The following is a 19,944-nucleotide window of genomic DNA, read 5'->3' as shown; positions in this document are numbered from 1 at the left end:
GTAAGACTCAGATAAGCAGTTAAGTAGCTGTACAAAGTCTTTGCTCTTAAACCAGAATGCCAATTCTAGGCCCATGGAGGAGTTAGAAAGACTTCTGAAGAGCCTCCAATTCTGAATGCAAACTGAGAAAGGACAAAAAAATAACTAATGAAATACGGAAACTGTTCCTATAGGGGATGAGGAAAAAACAGATTTTTCAAACTTTTGCTCTGTCTGGGATGGAAGACACATTAGTAACAACCCAAATACCCAAAGAGGGAAACTAAACTGCCCAAGATAGAACTAACAGGCTATCTGAGAAATAACCCAGAGACTTCTGTTTTTTCTCTTTCAAAATGTCTTTCCATCCTCAGTACAGAAGTACCTAATGTGACAGTTGAAGTGAAACCAGAAATGGGATTAAGTGACAAGACTAATTAGTTTACCTTTCCTTGACAGCCTGAAGAGATACAAGAGGAGATGGAGAACGAAATGGTAATGGAATGCTGAACGGGAGAAAAGTTTCATTCTTGTCTGTCTCTAATGTCACAGGAGCATGAGAAACACTGTCTGGTGAACAGAATCAGGGGAAAAAGAAACAAAATGCAATCACACTGGAGGTTTTTTTTTTTAAATCTTTAAAAAAATTCTGAAATGAATTAAACCAAAGGAAATGAAGGATTCAATACCAAAATCACAACTGAGCCAGATAACAAATGAGCAGAACACAGGTTTACAAGATGCACGGGATGGTCCACATATAAAACACTGAGGCAAGTACCTTCATTTTCCTACTAACCCTGAATCCCCATAAGTCAAAAAGGAAGTTTAGAGTCTTTATTAAGCTCTTCTCAACAGTTCAGTCACCGGAATACTCGACCTCGAAAAGTGAAGGCAATGGCCTCTAAAACTGTAGTAATTTTTCATTCCTGATGGAAAATAATTTGGTTAGTCAAAATTTTTCTGCTCCTTTGATTAATGACTTCCTTTCTTAACTTTTGCAGCATTTTGATGCGTGATTAAAAAAAATTACAGACTATATCAATGTTAACCTAAAGAGGAGGGGAAAACACAACTAAGCCTGAACCCATTCTTCTATGGCAAACAGAATGACATATTTGAGTGGAAAGTCTATTGACATAAAAAAAATAATTACCACCATGTAGAAAACTTGCGCAAGTTAATCCTGTCAAAGAGAAGTCACAATATAACTGCTTCATATCAGCAACCAATGAAACACACCATTATCACCTTCATTTCCGTGTGAGCTCCAGCACTGATCCAGCTGTTCCTCTTCTGGATGTGAGGTGAATTCTTTGAGTCTCTCATCTTCTGAAAGGGTTTGGCTGTGAAGGGAACAAGAGTCTTCATCTGACTGACTGCTTCTTCTACTACTAATGACACGATAAATACCGGAGTCCAAGATGCTGAAACTCTCCTAAAAATAAAAAGAATGCCAAAAATATAAAAGTAAAACTTTCCTTTATAACACAAAAATAGTTTTGAAAGAGAAAAACCAATGAGTAAGTAGCAGGTCAGGAACAACAATTCTGGCTTAATAGAACAAACGGGTGAGCAAGGTTTAGGCTCTGGCAGACGGACCACGCTCCCATACTGATGACGTCATACTGGCATCTTTCTCTAACCTGCCTCCATGAATCCTGCCTAGAAGGATGGGGATTCAAAGACAACCCTGAGCTGCACTATGACTCAAATTAGCACGAAGCATCTGGACTCACAACTTAACTTGTGCTGGAGACTGTATGAGGTACTAAAACAGAATATAATAAACAATGATGAAACAAAATATGGCTACACAACATACCTAAATGGAAGCTTCACAAGGCTGCCCAACAGCTGAAAAAAAGCCCCCTCTTGACAACTCCCCCCTGTCTCCAAATCTACCACATGGAAAGAAGATAAGCTTGGGATCTTAAGAGATACAAGAGTACAAGCTAAGAAAAGCCTTACTGTACAGATAGATAAACCCTTTGGAAAGTAAAAATACCTACATGTGATGAAATGGAACTTCTTCTACTGCTGCACGCTGAATCCAAAGGTTCAAATTTTAAGATCAGTTCTTCCAGTTGAGAAATCAGATCACTATTGGTTGTAAGGTCCAGCTGAGATTTCAAATGCTCCAATTTATCCACAGTCAAAGATTTTCTTCCCTAATGAAAATGTAGAAACCAAATAGAATAGCTTAATACTTATAATGAAATCTTAACCAACTGAGCCACCCAGGCACTCCCTCTAATGAAAAAGTAGTAACCAAACAGAATAGCTTACTATTTATAATGAAATCGAAATTCAGTGGCCAGTATATTAAAAGAGGTCTAACAGAGAACATGAAACCTCAAAGGTGCTTTAAAAAGGTTTAACAAGGTAGTAAAAGACTTAATGAGAATTATCTTAGAAATTAAGAACTATTGTACACACAATCATTCCCCCTTAATACAAGGTCTTAAATTCAAGTAAGTTTATGAGAAAATTCAATTATTTTTTAAATGGGAAGTATTCCCTTTTTCTTACCCTCCACCCACCCCTAGATTTATGTGCCATGCTTCCTGTAGGGATTTATGGCTGCATTATTTGCTAATAAAAATAAGCAGCTTTGTTAACACGATCCTGCAGGGTAGGGTGGTTGTCACCACCCAGATGAACATGTAAGCTCTCTGACTCACTCTGCTGGCAATGATAGAATTTTGGAAAAGACAGCAGGTGCAAGCAGCCAGGTTCCACAGGCCTTTCCTCAGCAGGCGCTCCACACAGCGCTCCACAGACAACAGAGAAAGATGTGAGACTTTCCCATTTAGGTGCAAACAGAACAGCTCATTCTTGAAGACGGCCACATCCTGAATATCTACAAAAACCACAAGGATGAACACACAGAAGTTTAACCAAATACTCTTTTTCCATTTTGGCAAGGGCTGAAATTACTCTAAGAAATTCATTTTTTACAATGAGTTTGGTTTGATTGAATTTCATCTCAATTATATTTGCATTTCAGTGAAGAAATCATATTTTAGACACTTCTAAATAGATAAGAGACAGAGACAAAGAAATGCATCTCTTTAAAATTCTATGTTTCAAATCTACTGTTCTAAACAAAACAAACGAGCAAAGGAAAGAAGGAAAGATGAAGAAACAGACTATTTACTACAGAGAACACACTAATGGGTACCAGAGGGGAGGTGGGTGGGGGATGGGTGAAATAGATGATGGGGATTAAAGAGTGTACTTGTGATGAGCACGGGGGTGACGTATGGAATTGCTGCATCGCTATACTGTACGCCTGAAACTAACATTAACCTGTATGTTAACTACACTGGAATTTTAAAAAGTAAATAAAATAAAAATAAATAATAAATAAAATAAAATTCTACTTTCTATGAAAAGGAATTATGGACTTTAAGAGAAGACTCTACATTAGAGGCCAGACTACAACATTTCTGAGACTTACAATCTGGTGTCAATGAATAATTTTTCTTTAATAGTTTATTTTCAAATTGGTTTCCATGTAACACCCAGTGCTTCTCCCTACAAGTGCCCCCCACCATGAGCATCACCCCATTCCCTCCCTCCCCCACCTTCAGTCCATGTTTCATTTTCAGTATTCAATAGTCTTTCATGATTTGTGTCCCTCACTCTCCCCAGCTCTCTTTCCCCCTTCCTGTCCCTATGGTCCTCTGTTAGGTTTCTCCTGTTAGACCTATTAGTGCAAACATATGGTATCTGTCCTTCTCCGCCTGACTTATTTCACTTAGCATAACACCCTCAAGGTCCATCCACTTTCCTACAAATGGCCATATTTCATTCTTCCTCATTGCCATATAGTACTCCATTGTGTATATATACCACATCTTCTTGATCCACTCATCAGGTGATGGACACTTAGGCTCTTTCCATGATTTGGCTATTGTAGAAGTGCCACTATGAGAGAAATGTAGCAAGGAATAATGAATGGATTTTTAACACAATGTGTAAATTGACAAACAATTCATGAGAAAAATACCTGTCTTGGCAGAACATCACTATGGGACTTAAACTAGTTTTTGAGATCACTTATAGGTAAAATCTTAAAAAAGCCAAACAGTAGAAGCAGAGTAGAATGGTGGCCACCAGAGGCTGGAAGGGGAGGGGATGTTGGTCAAGGGGTACAAAGTTGCAGTTGGAAGATTAGAGACCTAACACACACACAGCACTGTGATTACAGTTAATAATAATGTATTATAGACTGCAAAGCTGCTAAGAGACTAGATGTGAAATGTTCTCATCACAAAAGATAGTAATCATATCACAATATATAGCTGGCCCTTAAACAACATGGATTTGAACTGCACAGGTCCAATGATAGGTGAATTTTTTCAATAAATACAGTACAGTAAATGTATTTTCTTTATTATGATTTTCTTACCATTTTCTCTTCTCTAGCTCACTTTTAAGAATACAGCAAATAACACATATAGCATAAGAAGTACATAAACTATGTTATCAGTAAGGCTTCAGATGAACAGCAGGCTATTAGTAGTTAAGTTTGGGGGGAGTCAAAAGCCAGATGCAGATATTCGACTGTGTAGGGGTCTGCGCCCTTCACCCCCACATTGTTCAAGGGTTAACTGTGTAACTGCACCAAATCAATATTTTGTATGCATTAAACTTATACAGTGTATATGTCAATTAAAAAAAACTCCTTTTCAAGGGACAAGCTTAGCGAACTTAATCTGCAAGAAATCAATATTGATCAGATCAGACTGGTAAATAATGATTCCTCTTTTTTATATTTCTACAAAATAAAAAACTACCCAAAAAGATATGCTCTGAGTAGAAATGCTAATAATGCTATATTTCTTCCATTTCTCTTTTAAACTCAGAAAATACAGAGACTGATTTTCCTGCCTCAGCCACATAAAATGCTCTCACAGGATTTCTTGTACCCCAAACCATTAAGATAGAAAATGGAAGTTAAAGTAAGACTTCTAATAGGCATCAAAATTCAGGGTAAACAGAAGCAAAAGATAACCTCATTCAATCCTTAGCAGAGGTTACTAGTATTAAAGAATAAATAAAAATTGTATTTAAAACTACCCATGAGGGGCACCTGGGTGGCTCAGTCAGTTAAGCGTCCGACTTCAGCTCAGGTCATAATCTCACGGTTTATGGGTTCGAGCCCCATGTTGGACTCTGCACTGCTAGCTCAGAGCCTAGAGTTTAGAGCCTGTCTTCGGAATGTGTGTCTCCCTCTCTCTCTGACCCTCCCCTGCTCACGCTGTCTCTCTCTCAAAAATAAAATAAAAACATTTAAAAAAAATTTAAAAAAAAAACCCTACCCATGAAAAACTAAATAACTGCAAATTCATAAGCGGATGCTTGGATTCTACTTTACGATGGGAACTGTCTATGAAGTTATTAATCTTTATGAGAAATCTCACCTCATTCTATTTTTCTAGTTTTCACACTGCAAATGAATTCTCCTACAGTAACAAATTCCTTCACAAGCATGAGATGAAAAATTACATAAAAAAGAAAAATACAATTACCCTTGACTTCACTCCAAAGAAGAACTTGAACATTCTGAGGAATGAAAATATAAATTCCTCTTTCTGTCCACGTCAGCACACAGTGTTCACTGCAAAAGGGAAGAAGTTAAGAGAATTCTAGTTCGCTTGGATACAGAAGTTTATGATACAAGTCCTTGAATTCAGACCCTCACGTCAGCTATAGAAGTAAATTGAGACTGCACCAAAAAATCCACAACAGTGATACAGTTACTCAAGTCCTGACACCCCTTTTATGTCGTAGCAAGAGCCCCCTAAAAATATGATGGCAAATTGGGAAGAATTTAGATATATACACCAAAAATCTTCCAGAAATAGAAAAGGCTGGTATCTTACCTAATGTTTGTTAAAGCAGCCAAATCTCCCATAACCGGCATGAAAAGGGCACATTTAAAAGAGACGACATGCCTCACTGCAAATTGCTGCTCTAGTGAGACGCTTCTAGGGATGGTAATATTTTGATGTTCTAGCTGTAAGCAGGCAATAAAAGGATGAAAACTCCTGGCCCACTATCTGCCAGGAGCTTTATCAAAGGCTCTACCTATTATCTAACCTCACCAAGACAGAAGCGTTTCCCCCTTTTTTATTAAAAACAAACATACATCTGAAACTTAAATAATATGCCCAAGGATAGTCTGCCTCCAAAACCTGGACTTTTCTCTCTATACCTCACAGAGTCTACTTTTCCCCCTCATTTATCCTCACTGACCCACCCACTATTATTGTCTAGAATCCTGAGTTTTCCACTAACTGCCTTTCCAAAAGTCACAGGTTTCCTAAATGCCAAAAACAAATAACCCTTCCTTATCCTTTCTTCTTGATCCTCACGTAGGGGCCAAACCCTACCGACTGTTTGCTCCTGAATCTCGCCTCCCTGGACTCCGGACACTGCACTTTGTTGGTCCACCTTTCCCCAGTCCTCTGCTCCATCTCTCATTCTCTTCACGCTCCTTTGCTTATGTATCTCATTTACCCTCTTAAGGCCGCTACTATCTCTCATACACCACCGGTAATCTCTGCGTCTTCCCCTTGGTCAGGGCGGCCCAGCGTGTAGTACTCTCACCCCAGCCATTTCCCAAGGGTCACAGAAGTGCTACACGCCTCTGGAGTCCTCCAGGAGCCCAGGGCAACCGCGCTTCCTCCTGCACCCGTCCTATTTCTTGTCAGCTTGTTCATGTGGCACTTAGTCACGTACTGCACTGTTGGAACCCTTATTCTCTGTTATTGTTCAGCTTTTTTAGAAAGACATCTCTCCAACAAATTATAATCTTAAAAACAGGAACCTTTTTTTCTTTACACCCTCAAGAGTACTGGAAATGGTACTATGTGGCTATGAAACTAGGAGTATTATTTAACAGGAGCTGGATCCTCACACAAATATTAAACATCTTGCCAATTTAAGATCAGATCACTGACCCTATGGGAAAATAATCTTTGACACAAAGATGGAAGAATGCTAATATAAATGAAGGAAAACTGGAAGGCTACCTTCAGAAGTCAGAGGAGAAAAAACAAGAGGCCAGAGGATCCCTGAGTAGAGCTATAAGATCATGATTTTGACACTAAACGTGATACTCAGCTTGGAAAGATTCCTTAGGAAATCTTAGGAGGGGGGTTCAGGTAAAAGCTGATACTTTGTAATTTACACAGCCCTCATCCCCTGGTCCTTTCATTGATAATAAATGGCCTGGGACACAGCCTAAGAGCATTGTTTAAAAAGTCAAGGAAGGAAAAGTGATACTATTGACCCAAAAGAAAACAAAGCGTATAAATTTGCTTCCCCCTGGGATTTGTGGGTGTAACAGTAAAGGTTACCATAGGACACAGTGTATAGGTGGGGAAAAGTAAACAAACAGGAACAAAAAGTTCTACTACTCATGATTTAAAAAAAAAAAAAAAAGAATCTTCACTGAATTCTTTAATTGAGCTATTACTTGAGAGCTCACTATGGGCCTAACACTGTGCCCACAGCAAAGGAGTTGACAATGTGGTGCTGGGATGGATATTCAAAGTACAGCGAAAATAGGGGTGGTGACAGAGGAATGAACAAGGGTGACAACAGTGCCCGGGCATAAGTGTCTAATCTAAGCCTGCTGGAAGAGTCTGCACAGTCTTCAAACTGGCATTAATTATTGCTTAAGCTGAAGAGTAGGCAGAGCCAGATCACCAAGGGCTTGGTTTGCTATGGCAGAAACTGTAACAGGAGCTTTAAATAGCTTAGCTCGAAAGAGTAACTCTACCAGGAGAACCACACAGACTGTGGTCTTGCCATTAGAAAACGTACCGTCGGGTAAAGGACTTCCTCACGTGTCACATCAGAGTCAGAAGGGTCTCCTATGTGCCAGACGCTATGCCAAGCACTGAGAATAGCAGAATGAACAAAACAGAAACAAAGCCCTTTATAGAACTTACTGTCTAAGAGTATGACACATGTAACTGTTTTATGAATGTATAATTAGAAATCATAAGTGCCATAAAGGAAGAGTTTTTAATATGCTTTACCTAATTTCCAGGAAGAGTTATGAATTTATTAAAGTGATTTACAAATTTATAATTTAATTTTAAACATGTCAGGGTAGGCAGTGTGACATATACAGAGTTAGGAGTAATTAGTTAACATTTCAAAAGCTTTAAAAAAAAATTACATTCTAAGAGCGGTTAGTTAGCCTTTGAAAGAACCCAATCAGGAGTCCCCATAACAGACTACCCTAAAACAATCTCTAAATAACATTCTCTGAATCTGCATTAGAGATCTTACACATTAGCCTAAGGGATACTAGAAGTAATTAAGCCATTGATGAAATAAGCTCAAGATACACAGACTGGCTGGAAATCATACACTGGCAGGCACCCCCATACTTGAAGAACAAGGTGTAAGAATTGGAAACCCGGCCTTTAGTGACACTGTGTGCGACCACTTAGTAGAGAACTTTTGCTAGCTGAAGGCCAGCTGAACCCTGATATTAGAACACGGCTGAATGTGCAGCTCTTCCATGCAAGCTACTTGTCAGAGCACCTAAAAGACAGAAGCTGAAAGTTCACCAAGCTTACAAGAACAAGCTCTACAATTATTTTTATGCCTACTTGCTAAGAAACGTGTATCTTTGTGGCTGACTTCAGTCTGAGACTTGCTTTCTTTCATTTTAACCTCCCACCAGGCAGGGAAGGTTATGAAAAGAAAGAGTACTGACAGTTCTTAGCTCTAATTGTCAGAAGTTCCCTGACAATTAAAGACTGTCTAATTGGTTTAGGTCAATTGGAAACAAAAAAAAGAAGCATAGTTCTACAATCTTTTTATTCCTCTTAGAACACTTCATGTAACACAGTCATCTCTTAATTTTCCAAAAATATTTTAGTACAAAAACAACCTTTAAAAAACCAACTGTGAACAAGAAACAAAGAGAAAAAACTAAATGCTCATTTTTTTTTGAAAGATCAAAAGGAGAAACTTACCTAAGATGTAAGAGTTTGGGAAAAGCCAAAGACTGGGAAGATCCAACTGTATGATCATACTGAGGTTCTGATCTAGGAAGTAAATAGTCTGTTAACGAATTAACCACAACATAAAAGTATGCTGTTCCCTACATAGGAAAAGTGTTGCCGCACCTAACTCATCTGACTTTATTCAATCTATTTTCATCGTATCAAAGATAACTGGTTAAAGGCTTTTTGGCTTCTCTAAATCTTTAGTAAAAATTCAACTTCACTTTTAGAAGGCATGATAAAATCTTTAATGCATCTAGAATGTCAGAGATTTCAACCCAACTCCTGCACATAAACTCCTCAAATAATCCCTATCAGCCACACAAATCATTACCTTAGAGTGATCACAGGGAGAGGTGGTGACGAGAGGAGTTTCTTAAACTGATGTGTACTTATAACTTCCCCGTCGAAGTTCACTTCCCACATCCTGGAGCCAGGGCGAGCACAATATATTAGGGGTTGCTGGCCCGCAGAACATCTTCCAGGGAAGAAACAAGCTCCATATTCTCCATCTCTTTCCTTGCTTCCGATTTTCCAAAATTTTTCTCTAATCCCCCAAAAAGAAAAGAAAGCATGTTTACTTATAAAAAGTCAAAAACAATGGCAATACAAATCAGCATGGCCATAATAACCACGCCCACAACATCCTCTCTGTATTCATACTAGCAATATGTTGGAAAGAACAGCAGAATGGAAAGATCAAAACAGGGTTTTGGCTCTGATTTGCCAACAACTATTTCTGTAACAGGAAGCAAACCACTTTACATTAGTGCTCAGCTTATCACCCACCCAATGAGGGGTTCAGAGTTAACATAAAGGCCCCTATGAAATCTATAAAATGAGTGCTAGAAAACCATTTCATACATCCTTAAATCCTATTGTAAAGTGGTTTAAGATCTATCGCAAATCACCTTGTACAAGGTTCTTTGGACACTCCATGCAAGCTACTAAGCTACCTCTCCAACCTTGTCTTCCAGCCATTCTCCTACCACAAACACCCAAGAAACTCTTTGCTCTTTCCTCAAAATTCCAAGTCCTTCTGAAACTCTGCAACTTTGAACATTGTTTCCTTATGATTATATGAGCTAAATACACAAAAGTGCTGAGTACGCTGCATGGGAACATGGAAGGTGATAATATCTTCCTCAAAACTGCTTTACGTAAGTATTCTTCATGACTTCACTCTACCATTCTTCTTATAAGAGACTTCCTTGATGTCTATAAGCTGAATTACACACTTCCCATGGCACTTACCACCTTACATGTGGCAACTATGTCTCTTTGAACAATAGATTATGACTTTCCTTAGGAAAATGGCCATGTCTTTCTCTTCTTCAGTTAAATTCCCAGTGTACAGCACAGCATCTGGCCCATAGAAAGCACTAACTACATTAAAGTGCTCCACCCACTCGAACTCTTCTATTAGAGAATGATCTAATATGCCCTCTAGTGTGAATTTACTAGGTGACCTTAGATAATTCAATATCCCTGTATCTGTTTCATGGGTAAAAAGTAACATCAGCTTTAGTACTATGAAGAATTGTGAGAACTGTATGTACCATAAGAATATGGATATGAAAGTGCTTTGAAATGTATACAGGCCCCAAGAAGTTACAGATTTATTATTTATGTTCCTTATTTGGGAAGTAAAATGTATCTTTCTTTATACCTTTTATGGTGCTTAATACAATGCTAAAAGTCCAGAGGAGTGCAGTAAATGTTTACTGAGTGAATAAATACAGGCAACACATTCTTACCTGTATTGTATGCTCACTAACCTTGGTTTCTACATTTTCAAATAGTATGTAACCAGCATAAGATGAAATATTTCATGTGTTATACATGTGTTATCTTAACCCTTAAAACTATCTCTACTACTCTGGATGGGGAAATCGGCGTTTATTAAGGTTTAAAAAGTGGCAGAACAAGAATTTGAAACCATATTGCCATGTCTCATTAGTCAGTGTTCTTTCCACTATACTATAGTTCTTTGTTTCCACTTCTATTCCTTCCCAGGATCCACCTTGTGCATCAACAATACTGACAGAAAATAGCCAGTGACTGCCAGGGAAGCAAATTCATATCTATCACTTCCATTAGTTACTAGGAGGCCCCATTAAAAAAAAAAAAAATGTTGTTTGTTGGGAGGGAACATAGGCTGAAACAAACAAACAAAAATTAAACATATATGAAAATTTTAAATTATTGTACTATTCATGTCCCTCCCTCCCCCCACAAACTGAATTCTAGCTAACAAGAAGTGGGCATTTTTAGATGTTATTTTAGCACCAGGATCTATGTTATTCTCATAGCCAATTTTAGCTACCTCTCTGTGAAACAGGAAAATGAGGATTAGCGACTCTACTGCACAGAGGGAAGAATGACCTCTACTTACTTAGGACTTTGTTAAAGTCTATTATATACCTTCCTAAATGGGGCCACTTAGTAAACTTGAAAACCTAAGATAAAAAAATAGTTACTGATTTGGTGAAGCTAACAAATACTTTCCCAAAATCTCCAGTGTGTAGTTAAAGGCCCAAGGTCCAATGTCAAAGGATGTAGGATGAGGTTAAGAGGAAGGGCACAGAATCAAGACAGAAAGGTTGTGGTCTTGCCTGCCTCTTCCCAGCTGTGTAATGTCAGCAAGCTCTAGCGAGGCTTCCTGAGCTCCAAGAATGAAAGGGTGGCACTAGCTGATCTCCAGGTCTCCAAGTCTCACTTCATCACTGATCTGTATCTTCTGAAACAAGTCAGAACCAAATACATTCTCCTTCCCACTAATTCCATGTAAACTGACCACTGCCTCTATGCTCTCCAGCTAGGTTCTCTGCTATGAGACACCCGTCACCGGCTCTAACTGGCCTCCTTCCCACGTGCCTTTCCCATCCAAAAAAATGAATACAAAGCACACCTTTTTCCCAACCTTCCCTCTACCATCCCTGACAGTCAGCAAACACTCCTTCAAACCTTTTGTAATAAACAATCTCCTGCTTTCTAGAATAATAACCTTTTGAGATACATGAAGTTCTGGAAATACATAAGGACTTTCCAAGCCTGGATAGTTCTAAGGAAATCAATTTTCAAACCCCGATATTCCTTATGCACACTTTCTTAAAATGATCTGAAAAGCCACCTAATTAATGTGACATTTAAGGCTGTCACTCTCATTGGGGCGCCAATTTACCAACTCGATCTTCCATAACTCCCCTACATAAGCCAGACTGGCAGGTTTTAAAGTATGCCTAATTTTTTCTCACTTTTCCTCAAGAGGCTGTTCTTTCCTGCTAGAATGTCTCTTCCTTTCCATTTTACTCCAAATTTAGCCTACCAAAAATCATCATCAAAATTACTGAAGCTGGCTGGTGGGTTCATAAAGATTCCAAATACAATTCTTTTATGTATGCTCAAAATTCTCCTTAATAAATCATTTAAAGACTGGCTGGTCCTAAAGAATATGGTAGTGGGGGAAAAAAGAACCATCAGTGAAAATGTCCCTGCAATGAGAATGGCTGAGGAACGTCAGCACAGTGATACATAATATCCATTTCAAGGCGATTACTATTCTGCTCCGGTGTTTCACAGCCTCCTCTAACACACATTTTCCCCATTCACTGAACCTCTGACTCCACCCTTAAGACTTCAAAAAAATAGATATTCGCAAAGTTCTTAATTATTATTCACCCAATTTTACCCATTAGTAAAACTCTATTAAACACATAACAAATTTAAACAACAAATTCAATCAAGGAAGACGTCGCGATTCCCCACACTGAAGCAGGCCTTTGGCCCTCCCTCATGGCTCTTTGACCACACTCCGTGGAGAGTTAACTGAACATCTGTCTTCGTCGCCCACTGCCTCAGTCTCCTCTATGTCTTTCCTACTAACATCAGCTTGCACACAGCTTGTTCCTCATGAACATCTGTATTACTGAACTGAGGGGTTTGAACTGAATGACTTCGAAGTCTCTGAGAGTCCTGGAATTCTGCGTAACCTATGACCCATGGTTGATCAACATACCTCTCAGTGTCACACAAGAAGGAGCGAGTAATTGAAGATATAAGCAGTCTTCCATCCAAATAATCTAACTGGACAACACAGGAGTCAACTGTTGTTATTGTCTGAACGGGAAACATCACAAAGGCAGCAGCCGCCTAAAAAAAGACATGATAAGGAAAGATTTATCTTTATATATACACATACAATCTCCTCTTTACCTTTTAAATGAAAATAACTTTGGACAGCAAAATAAAAAATTTTAATGGGCCAAAATTTAATTTGCCTGTTAGGATATCAAAGCTTCACTCATTTAAAAGTCCCCTGAAAAAATTTGTTATATAACCGTAGAAGACAACTCTTAACACTCTGTTTCTGGTTATCTAATCTTAGAAGTCAGAATGACAAACATGAAATAAGTTTTGGAATATGTGAGAGCATTTTGTCACACAGAAGACAGTATTTCTCCGTTTGGAAAAAAGACACACTACGGCATTACTACTTATAAGATTCCAACTATATTTGAGATAAAAAAATGTTAGGAATCGAGTGGTAACTTTGAAGGGTCACCATGATCAAACCAGAAGACTATCCTGATATGTTAATTAAAATAAAATATTTAGCCAATGGTAGTTAGATTTCTTCTTTCTTGCCAATATCCTACATGAAAATAAGCCAAGTTCCCCACTATAACAGTCCTGGAGGAGAGGGACTGTAAGAAGTTGGTCTGCTCTGCCTTCTTTTTTAAGTTAGAGAGAGAGAGAACACGAGTGAGGAAGGGGCAGAGAGAGAGAAGGAGAAAGAGAATTCTAACCAGGATCTGTGTTGTCAGCACAAAGCCCGATGCGGGGCTCAATCTCATAAACCACAAGATCATGACCTGAGCTGAAATCAAGTCGGATGCTCAACTGACTAAGCCACCCAGACACCCCTGTTCTGCTCTGCCTTACCAAGAGACTGGAGCATTCTGTTAGGGTAACCTGATACTCAACTTTTCTACTGCAACAACTGTGTCAGAAAGCCTGGGACCCATGCAGCTGAGCACAATCCAAGAGGTGCCTTTAAGATTCAATTCACAGTAAGTTATATCCATTCTAAAAAAAATATATACCTAAACTTGTGAATTTCTTCTAAACAAGAACCAAGAGAATAGGAGCCTGGGCAACTAGTACCATTTCTATGTGTGTCATTTTATTCACACACCTAATAAAGAGACATCTTATCTTTATTAATAGCCTTGTAGTAATGCTTTATTTAAGTGAGCCATATAGGTGACTTACAAAGTACTATAATAGACAATGTGTAAATTATTGAAGTTAGCTCACAGAAGCCTCCCTGCGACAAAATCAAGCTAAACCAGGCTACATACAAACAGTTCTCCTTGGGGTGCCTGAGTGGCTCAGTTGGTTAAGCATCTGACTTCGGCCTAGGTCATGATCTCACGGTTCCTGGGTTCGAGCCCCACGTTGGGCACTATGCTGACAGCGCAGAGCCTGGAGCCTGCTTTGGATTCTGTGCCTCCCTCTCTATCTTCCCCTCCCCCACTCGTGCTCGCTCGCTCTCTCTCTCTCTCTCTCTCTCTCTCAAAAATAAGCATTAAAAAAATTTTTTTTAAACCCCAGTTCTCCTCAAAATTAATCGTGTGGGCTCTAGATCAGTCCCCCAGAAAGAGTAGATAAAACTGTCCCTCAATTGAAATTCTGTAAGACAATGTCTTCTATTTTACCCACATACACAAGGAATTGAGACTGGTTCTCACCTTTACTTGTTTAGAAGTGTTGAGTTTGATGGCAGAAACTTTCCCCATATGATCACCTACAAAAACTCTAAGAATAGCTGTATCCCAACAGAGTGCTGTAACTTTTCGGCCTTTGTGTTCTGAAGACACATAAATTCGCTCTGGTTTCCCACGACGCTCCTGATTTAGTTCCCAAATAACTACGAGACCTTGACTGCAAGAATTAATTCACAGAAGCAAATTTTTGGCAAGGGTAAAAAAGCTACCATCTCTTTGTTTCACAGTATCAATTATATTAAATATATATACAAACTCCTGATCTTCAAAAAGAAGAAGTAGAAAGTCAAGGTACTAATTTCCTTTCTTTAGCCCACCAATCCAGTACTAGAGAACTTAAGATGTTCTAAATTATGTTACCTTTCACTTTTAAGGCCACTGCAACATTGTTGCATCATATTGACATTTTCCATAAACCACAGGGTGACCAGCTGTCTGTCCTAGTTTGCTGGAAACTGAGAGATTTCCTTAGGACTCAGGACTTTCAGTGCTAAAATTGGGACAGTCATAGGCAAACCAGGAAGGTTGGACATCCTAACAAACACACAACTAGGGTTTGTCAATTTAAAACATATTTAGGGAGCACCTGAGTGGCTCAGTCGGTTAAGCCTCCGACTTTGGCTCAGGTCATGATCTCATGTTTGTGGGTGTGAGCCCCACGTCAGGCTCTGTGCTGACAGCTCAGAGCCTGGAGCCTGCTTCTGTTTCTGTGTCTCCCTCTCTCTCTTCCCCTCCCCGCTCATGCTTTGTCTCTCTCTGTCTCAAGAATAAATAAAACATTAAAAAAAAACATATTTAGAAAAGATCAGATAATTTTAAAGCAGTTTCTTACCCTGTAGCTACAGCAACATAATCCTCATCATGTAAACAACAGGCGACCTGAGAAATTGCACCTTCCTAGAACATAAAAGGGAAAACATTAGGCTTCTCAAAAACAGTAATTTTTTAATTTTAAATCTCAAGATTTACATTCCTTGTATTCCAAATGATTATTGATAACGGACAAACTGGAATTTAAGAAAGATACTCCGAATGGTAGATGGCAGGACTATGCTTAAGCTTACCCTGTGGGAAAGGAAAAGCCTGTGCTTCCAGCCTTCCTTCTGAATGAGATTGAGTCCTCCTCCCGAACTCCCCAAGGCCAACCATTTCCGAGACACAGCTACGCTGGTGCACTGAAAACATGTAAACAGACAAGGTGAGATGATGGCAGTCGCATAACCAAATAAACTAAAAACTGAACTACTAGACGTAAACACTAAGGATCTGTATAGCAGGCTCCTCCCCCCACCCCCTTCCTGCCCCACTGGACACCATGTAATGGCACTCAGCTTCTCATTCTAGCACAAGACACAGACAGAACGTTTTGGTTTTAAATTTTTAATTGACTCTCAAAATGACTGAATAAGCTCAATTATATAAATGAGAAATTTTCCCTTGGCAAAATCCAGTTATTAGACCATTCATCTTTTGTGTAATTTGGCTAAATCATTCCAATGCTGACCACAAAGATGAAAGACCAAGTCCGTCCCCAGGCAATAAAGCAACTGCTTTAACCATTTACTCACTTGAATCATTTCTAGGCCACATAATTAGCACACAAATCACTCACAGCTTTTAGAACAGGGGAGACTGTAGACAGAGGACACAAATCCCCCAGCCTGCTGATTCCGTTCCTTATTCCACCAGGGAAAACAGTGGCCATCATGTGCACAACACCACGTGGCAAAGATTGTTGCCTGGCTGATGAACAGACCAACCCTCTTCAACCTAACTTTCCACCAGAGAAGCTGGAAAATCTACATATTCATTTACCCAGTTTCTCCTGAAGCTAGTAGGGGCTATCTGACTAACCTCCAGCTAATAAGAGCAAGCCTGCTGGGGTTTCTTAGAAAGGTTTGCCTTACCAGGTAAAAGGCAGAGTCAGAAGCAAAGAAAGCCTTTGGGAAACAATTTATATATATAATAATAATAAGTGCGTGCACACACACACATACCCACACAAATACATACACATTACATATACACACAGAGACATAATAATAGCAAGGGACTGGAACACCTTAGATCAATGGACACATCATCCAAATAGAAAAGCGCCAAGAAAACAGTGGCTTTGAATGACACACTGGAACAGATGGATCTAACAGGCATATTCAGAAAATTCTACCCCAAAATAGCCGACTGCAACATTGTTTTCAAGTGCACATGGAACATTCTCCAGAATAGATCACACATTAGGCCACAAAACAAGTCTCAACAAATTAAAAAAAACTTAAGTCATATCATGCATCTTTTCTCACCACGACACTATGAAACTAGAAATCAACCAAAGAAAAAATTTGAAAAGAGCACAATACATGGAGATTAAATAATATGCTACTAAACAATGATTGGATCAAACAAGAAATTTTTTTAAAAATTACATGGAAACAAATGAAATGAAAACACAACAGTCCAAAATCTTTGGTATGTAGCAAAAGTAGTTCCAAGAGGGCAGTTTACAGCAATACAGGCCTACCTCAAGAAGCAGAAAAAACAAAAAACCTAACCTCATACCTAAAAGAGCAAGAAAAAGAAGAATAAAACCCAAACCCAGCAAAAGGAAGAAAATAATAAAGATCTAATAAAGATTAGAGCAGAAATAAATTATATAGAAACTAAAAAATCAATACAGCTAATCAATGAATCCAGGAGCTGGTTCTGTATGTGTGTTTGAGAGAGAGCACACATGGAAGCAGGGAAGAGAAGGGGAGGGAGAGACAGAGAGAGAGAGGAGGAGAATCTTAAGCAGGCTCCATACTCAGCACGGAGCCCAACATGGGGCTTGATCCCATAACCCTGGATCATGAACCGAGCCAAAATCAAGAGTTGGACACTTGAACAACAAAATTCTCAACAAAATTCTTTGAGTCAACAAAATTGAAAAACGTGTAGCCAGACTCATTAAAGAGAGAGAGAGAGAGAGAGAGAGAGAGAGAGAAAGAACCCAAATAAAATCACTAATGAAAGAGGAAAAATCACAACCAACACCATAGAAATATAAGCAATTATATCAGAATATTATGAAAACCTATATGCCAACAATGAAACTGGGCCACTTTCTTTCACCTACAGAAAAATAAAGGCAAGATGGATTAAAGAGGGGAGCACCTGGGTGGCTCAGTCAGTTAAACATCCAACTCTTGATTTCAGCTCAGGTTCATGAGTTCAAGCCCCATGTCAGGCTCTGCTCTAAGAGTGCAGAGACTGCTTGGGAATCTCTCTCTCTGCCCCTCCTCTGTTCATTCTCTCTCTCTTAAAACTAAACTAAAAAAAAAAAAATGTCTAACTGAAATCAACCCTCATGATTGTTGCTTATATCATGTTGCCTATTATGTCCTATTCTTTTGCTTTAAATGCTCCACCACCACTTGGGTGGTGGAGCAAAAGTGTAAGGATAAAATTATTTTGGAACTGGTTATGAGATTTTGTTCTTCATTATGTCATTCCTGAGTTCATCAAAAGATCTCAGGGTTTGAGGGAAGCACATACTTCCTCCCACACAGCTAATGGCTTTTGCTCTGTTCCTGAAAATGGAAGGTACCTCAAACTCCTTGTTCTGGAGTGAGCTTAGTATAACCGTAGTGGTCCATGTTGCTTAAAATGGAACATGGTATACTCATTTATACTCTTTATTTTCAAGCAAATACATTACTTTCTGAGAGAAAACAGCACGATTTCTGTGAAGGGAAAAAAGCAAACTCTGAACAATCAATATCATGGTTTTCAAGGATGGGAAAGAAGAATTCAAGTGATAGCTCAGAGAGTAAATCAAGGAGGAGCTGGGACGGCTGGTGGTTCAGTCAGTTAAGCATCTAACTTTGGCTCCAGTCAAGATCTCACGATTCATGGGCTTGAGCCCCATGTCAGGCTCTGTGCTGACAGCTCAGAGCCTGGAGTCTGTTTCAGACTCTGTGTGTGTGTGTGTGTGTGTGTGTGTGTGTGTGTGTGTGTGTGTGTGTGTCTTTGTCCCTCCCCCATCCGTGCTGTCTCTCCCTCGCTCTCTCAAAAATTAAAAAAAAAAGTAAAAAAAAAAAAGAGCTATGAACATGCTACTGGTATGTAAGATATTACTAGCAGAGGAAAGAACATTCATGGTTCCATTAAACATAAAGAACTAGAGGGCAGGAGCATATATACCAGAGTGCACAAAATATACGAATATGAACATGAAACATACACACATCAAGAAATTCACCTTTAGACGGCTGGAGTCCAGCCTCAGGGCTGAAAGTAATGGATCCAGAGACTCAAACTCAGCAAGAACATGGCTGTAGGACTCCGGTATCACTGGCACAAAAGTCATTTAGCTGGAAAGTTTAAACTATGTTGAGTGACAGGCACAGTATTCTCGAATAAAACCTGCAAAAAAATATAATTTTAAGAAGCTCCTTACTCAGTTAGCAACCATTTAATGGATACATGGAGAATACAGAGAAACACGAGAAAGGGACAAGGATCCCTACTCTGGAGGTACTTAGCATCTACGTGGAAAGAAAACACACATAGGTAACATTATGTGCAAACATCAGCTGGTACTGTATCATTCCCTGACTCTGGAGCTTCCAGAGAATCAAGTCCAGATTCTCAAGGTCCATCCATAACCCTCTCCCACTCTATCTATCGACAGGGTGAGTAGGGAGAATGGAGGATTTAAGAGGAAAATTGGTCAAGTTCCTCTTTGGCAACACAGCAACCTCAGTTGCACTTCTTGAATTGTAAATCTTCTACCTTTAAGAATCTCTCATTAAAAGGCAACATTCTATAAAGCCTTCAAACTATAAATCCTTATCAGCAAATTCAATAGTTAAAAACAAACAATTAAACTGTGCTTAATAGAAACTTACCTCTGGATCTCTTTCTCCAGACTATCAAAGGCTCAGAAAGTATCCGTTAAATGAATGAATGCACCTACTGAGTGGGAAGTAAGGTGCAGAGAATTAAAGCTCAAAGCTTCAATAGGAAAACAGATAGGAATGAATAGGAATAAGAATACAAAGCAGCAAATGCTAAATACCCAAAGAAAACTTGTAAACTAACAGAGTTAACCTGTTCAGCAACTCTCAAGTGTACATTTTTGTCAAATTGCTCCA

General features: G+C 39.0%; 1 protein-coding gene across 10 annotated transcripts in view; it reads right to left on the bottom strand.

Annotated features, from left to right (window-relative positions):
* HPS5 (HPS5 biogenesis of lysosomal organelles complex 2 subunit 2) overlaps positions 1-19,944 on the bottom strand; it is a 38,310-nt gene that overhangs the window by 13,897 nt on the left and 4,469 nt on the right. For 3 of the 10 annotated variants that reach the window (XM_029915396.1, XM_029915398.1, XM_029915397.1), the window contains exons 2-13: positions 19,050-19,161; positions 15,874-15,984; positions 15,642-15,706; positions 14,774-14,966; positions 13,039-13,172; positions 9,355-9,567; positions 8,991-9,062; positions 5,520-5,608; positions 2,664-2,842; positions 1,992-2,150; positions 1,222-1,417; positions 426-549 (exon numbers count right to left, since the gene is read on the bottom strand). In XM_029915396.1, coding sequence (XP_029771256.1) covers positions 426-549; positions 1,222-1,417; positions 1,992-2,150; positions 2,664-2,842; positions 5,520-5,608; positions 8,991-9,062; positions 9,355-9,567; positions 13,039-13,172; positions 14,774-14,966; positions 15,642-15,706; positions 15,874-15,984; positions 19,050-19,157 — 1,643 coding nt within the window. In that variant the 5' untranslated portion in view covers positions 19,158-19,161. Of the gene's footprint in view, positions 1-425; positions 550-1,221; positions 1,418-1,991; positions 2,151-2,663; positions 2,843-5,519; positions 5,609-8,990; positions 9,063-9,354; positions 9,568-13,038; positions 13,173-14,773; positions 14,967-15,641; positions 15,707-15,873; positions 15,985-19,049; positions 19,214-19,698; positions 19,766-19,944 lie in introns of those variants that run through there. The other 7 variants (XM_029915391.1, XM_029915392.1, XM_029915399.1 and 4 more) reach the window with 6 other exon arrangements.

Source organism: Suricata suricatta, chromosome 11 (genome assembly GCF_006229205.1).
Source record: "Suricata suricatta isolate VVHF042 chromosome 11, meerkat_22Aug2017_6uvM2_HiC, whole genome shotgun sequence".
Lineage (NCBI taxonomy): Eukaryota > Metazoa > Chordata > Mammalia > Carnivora > Herpestidae > Suricata > Suricata suricatta.
Note: the sequence above shows the minus strand (reverse complement) of the source record. Positions and strands in the feature narration are given on the sequence as shown.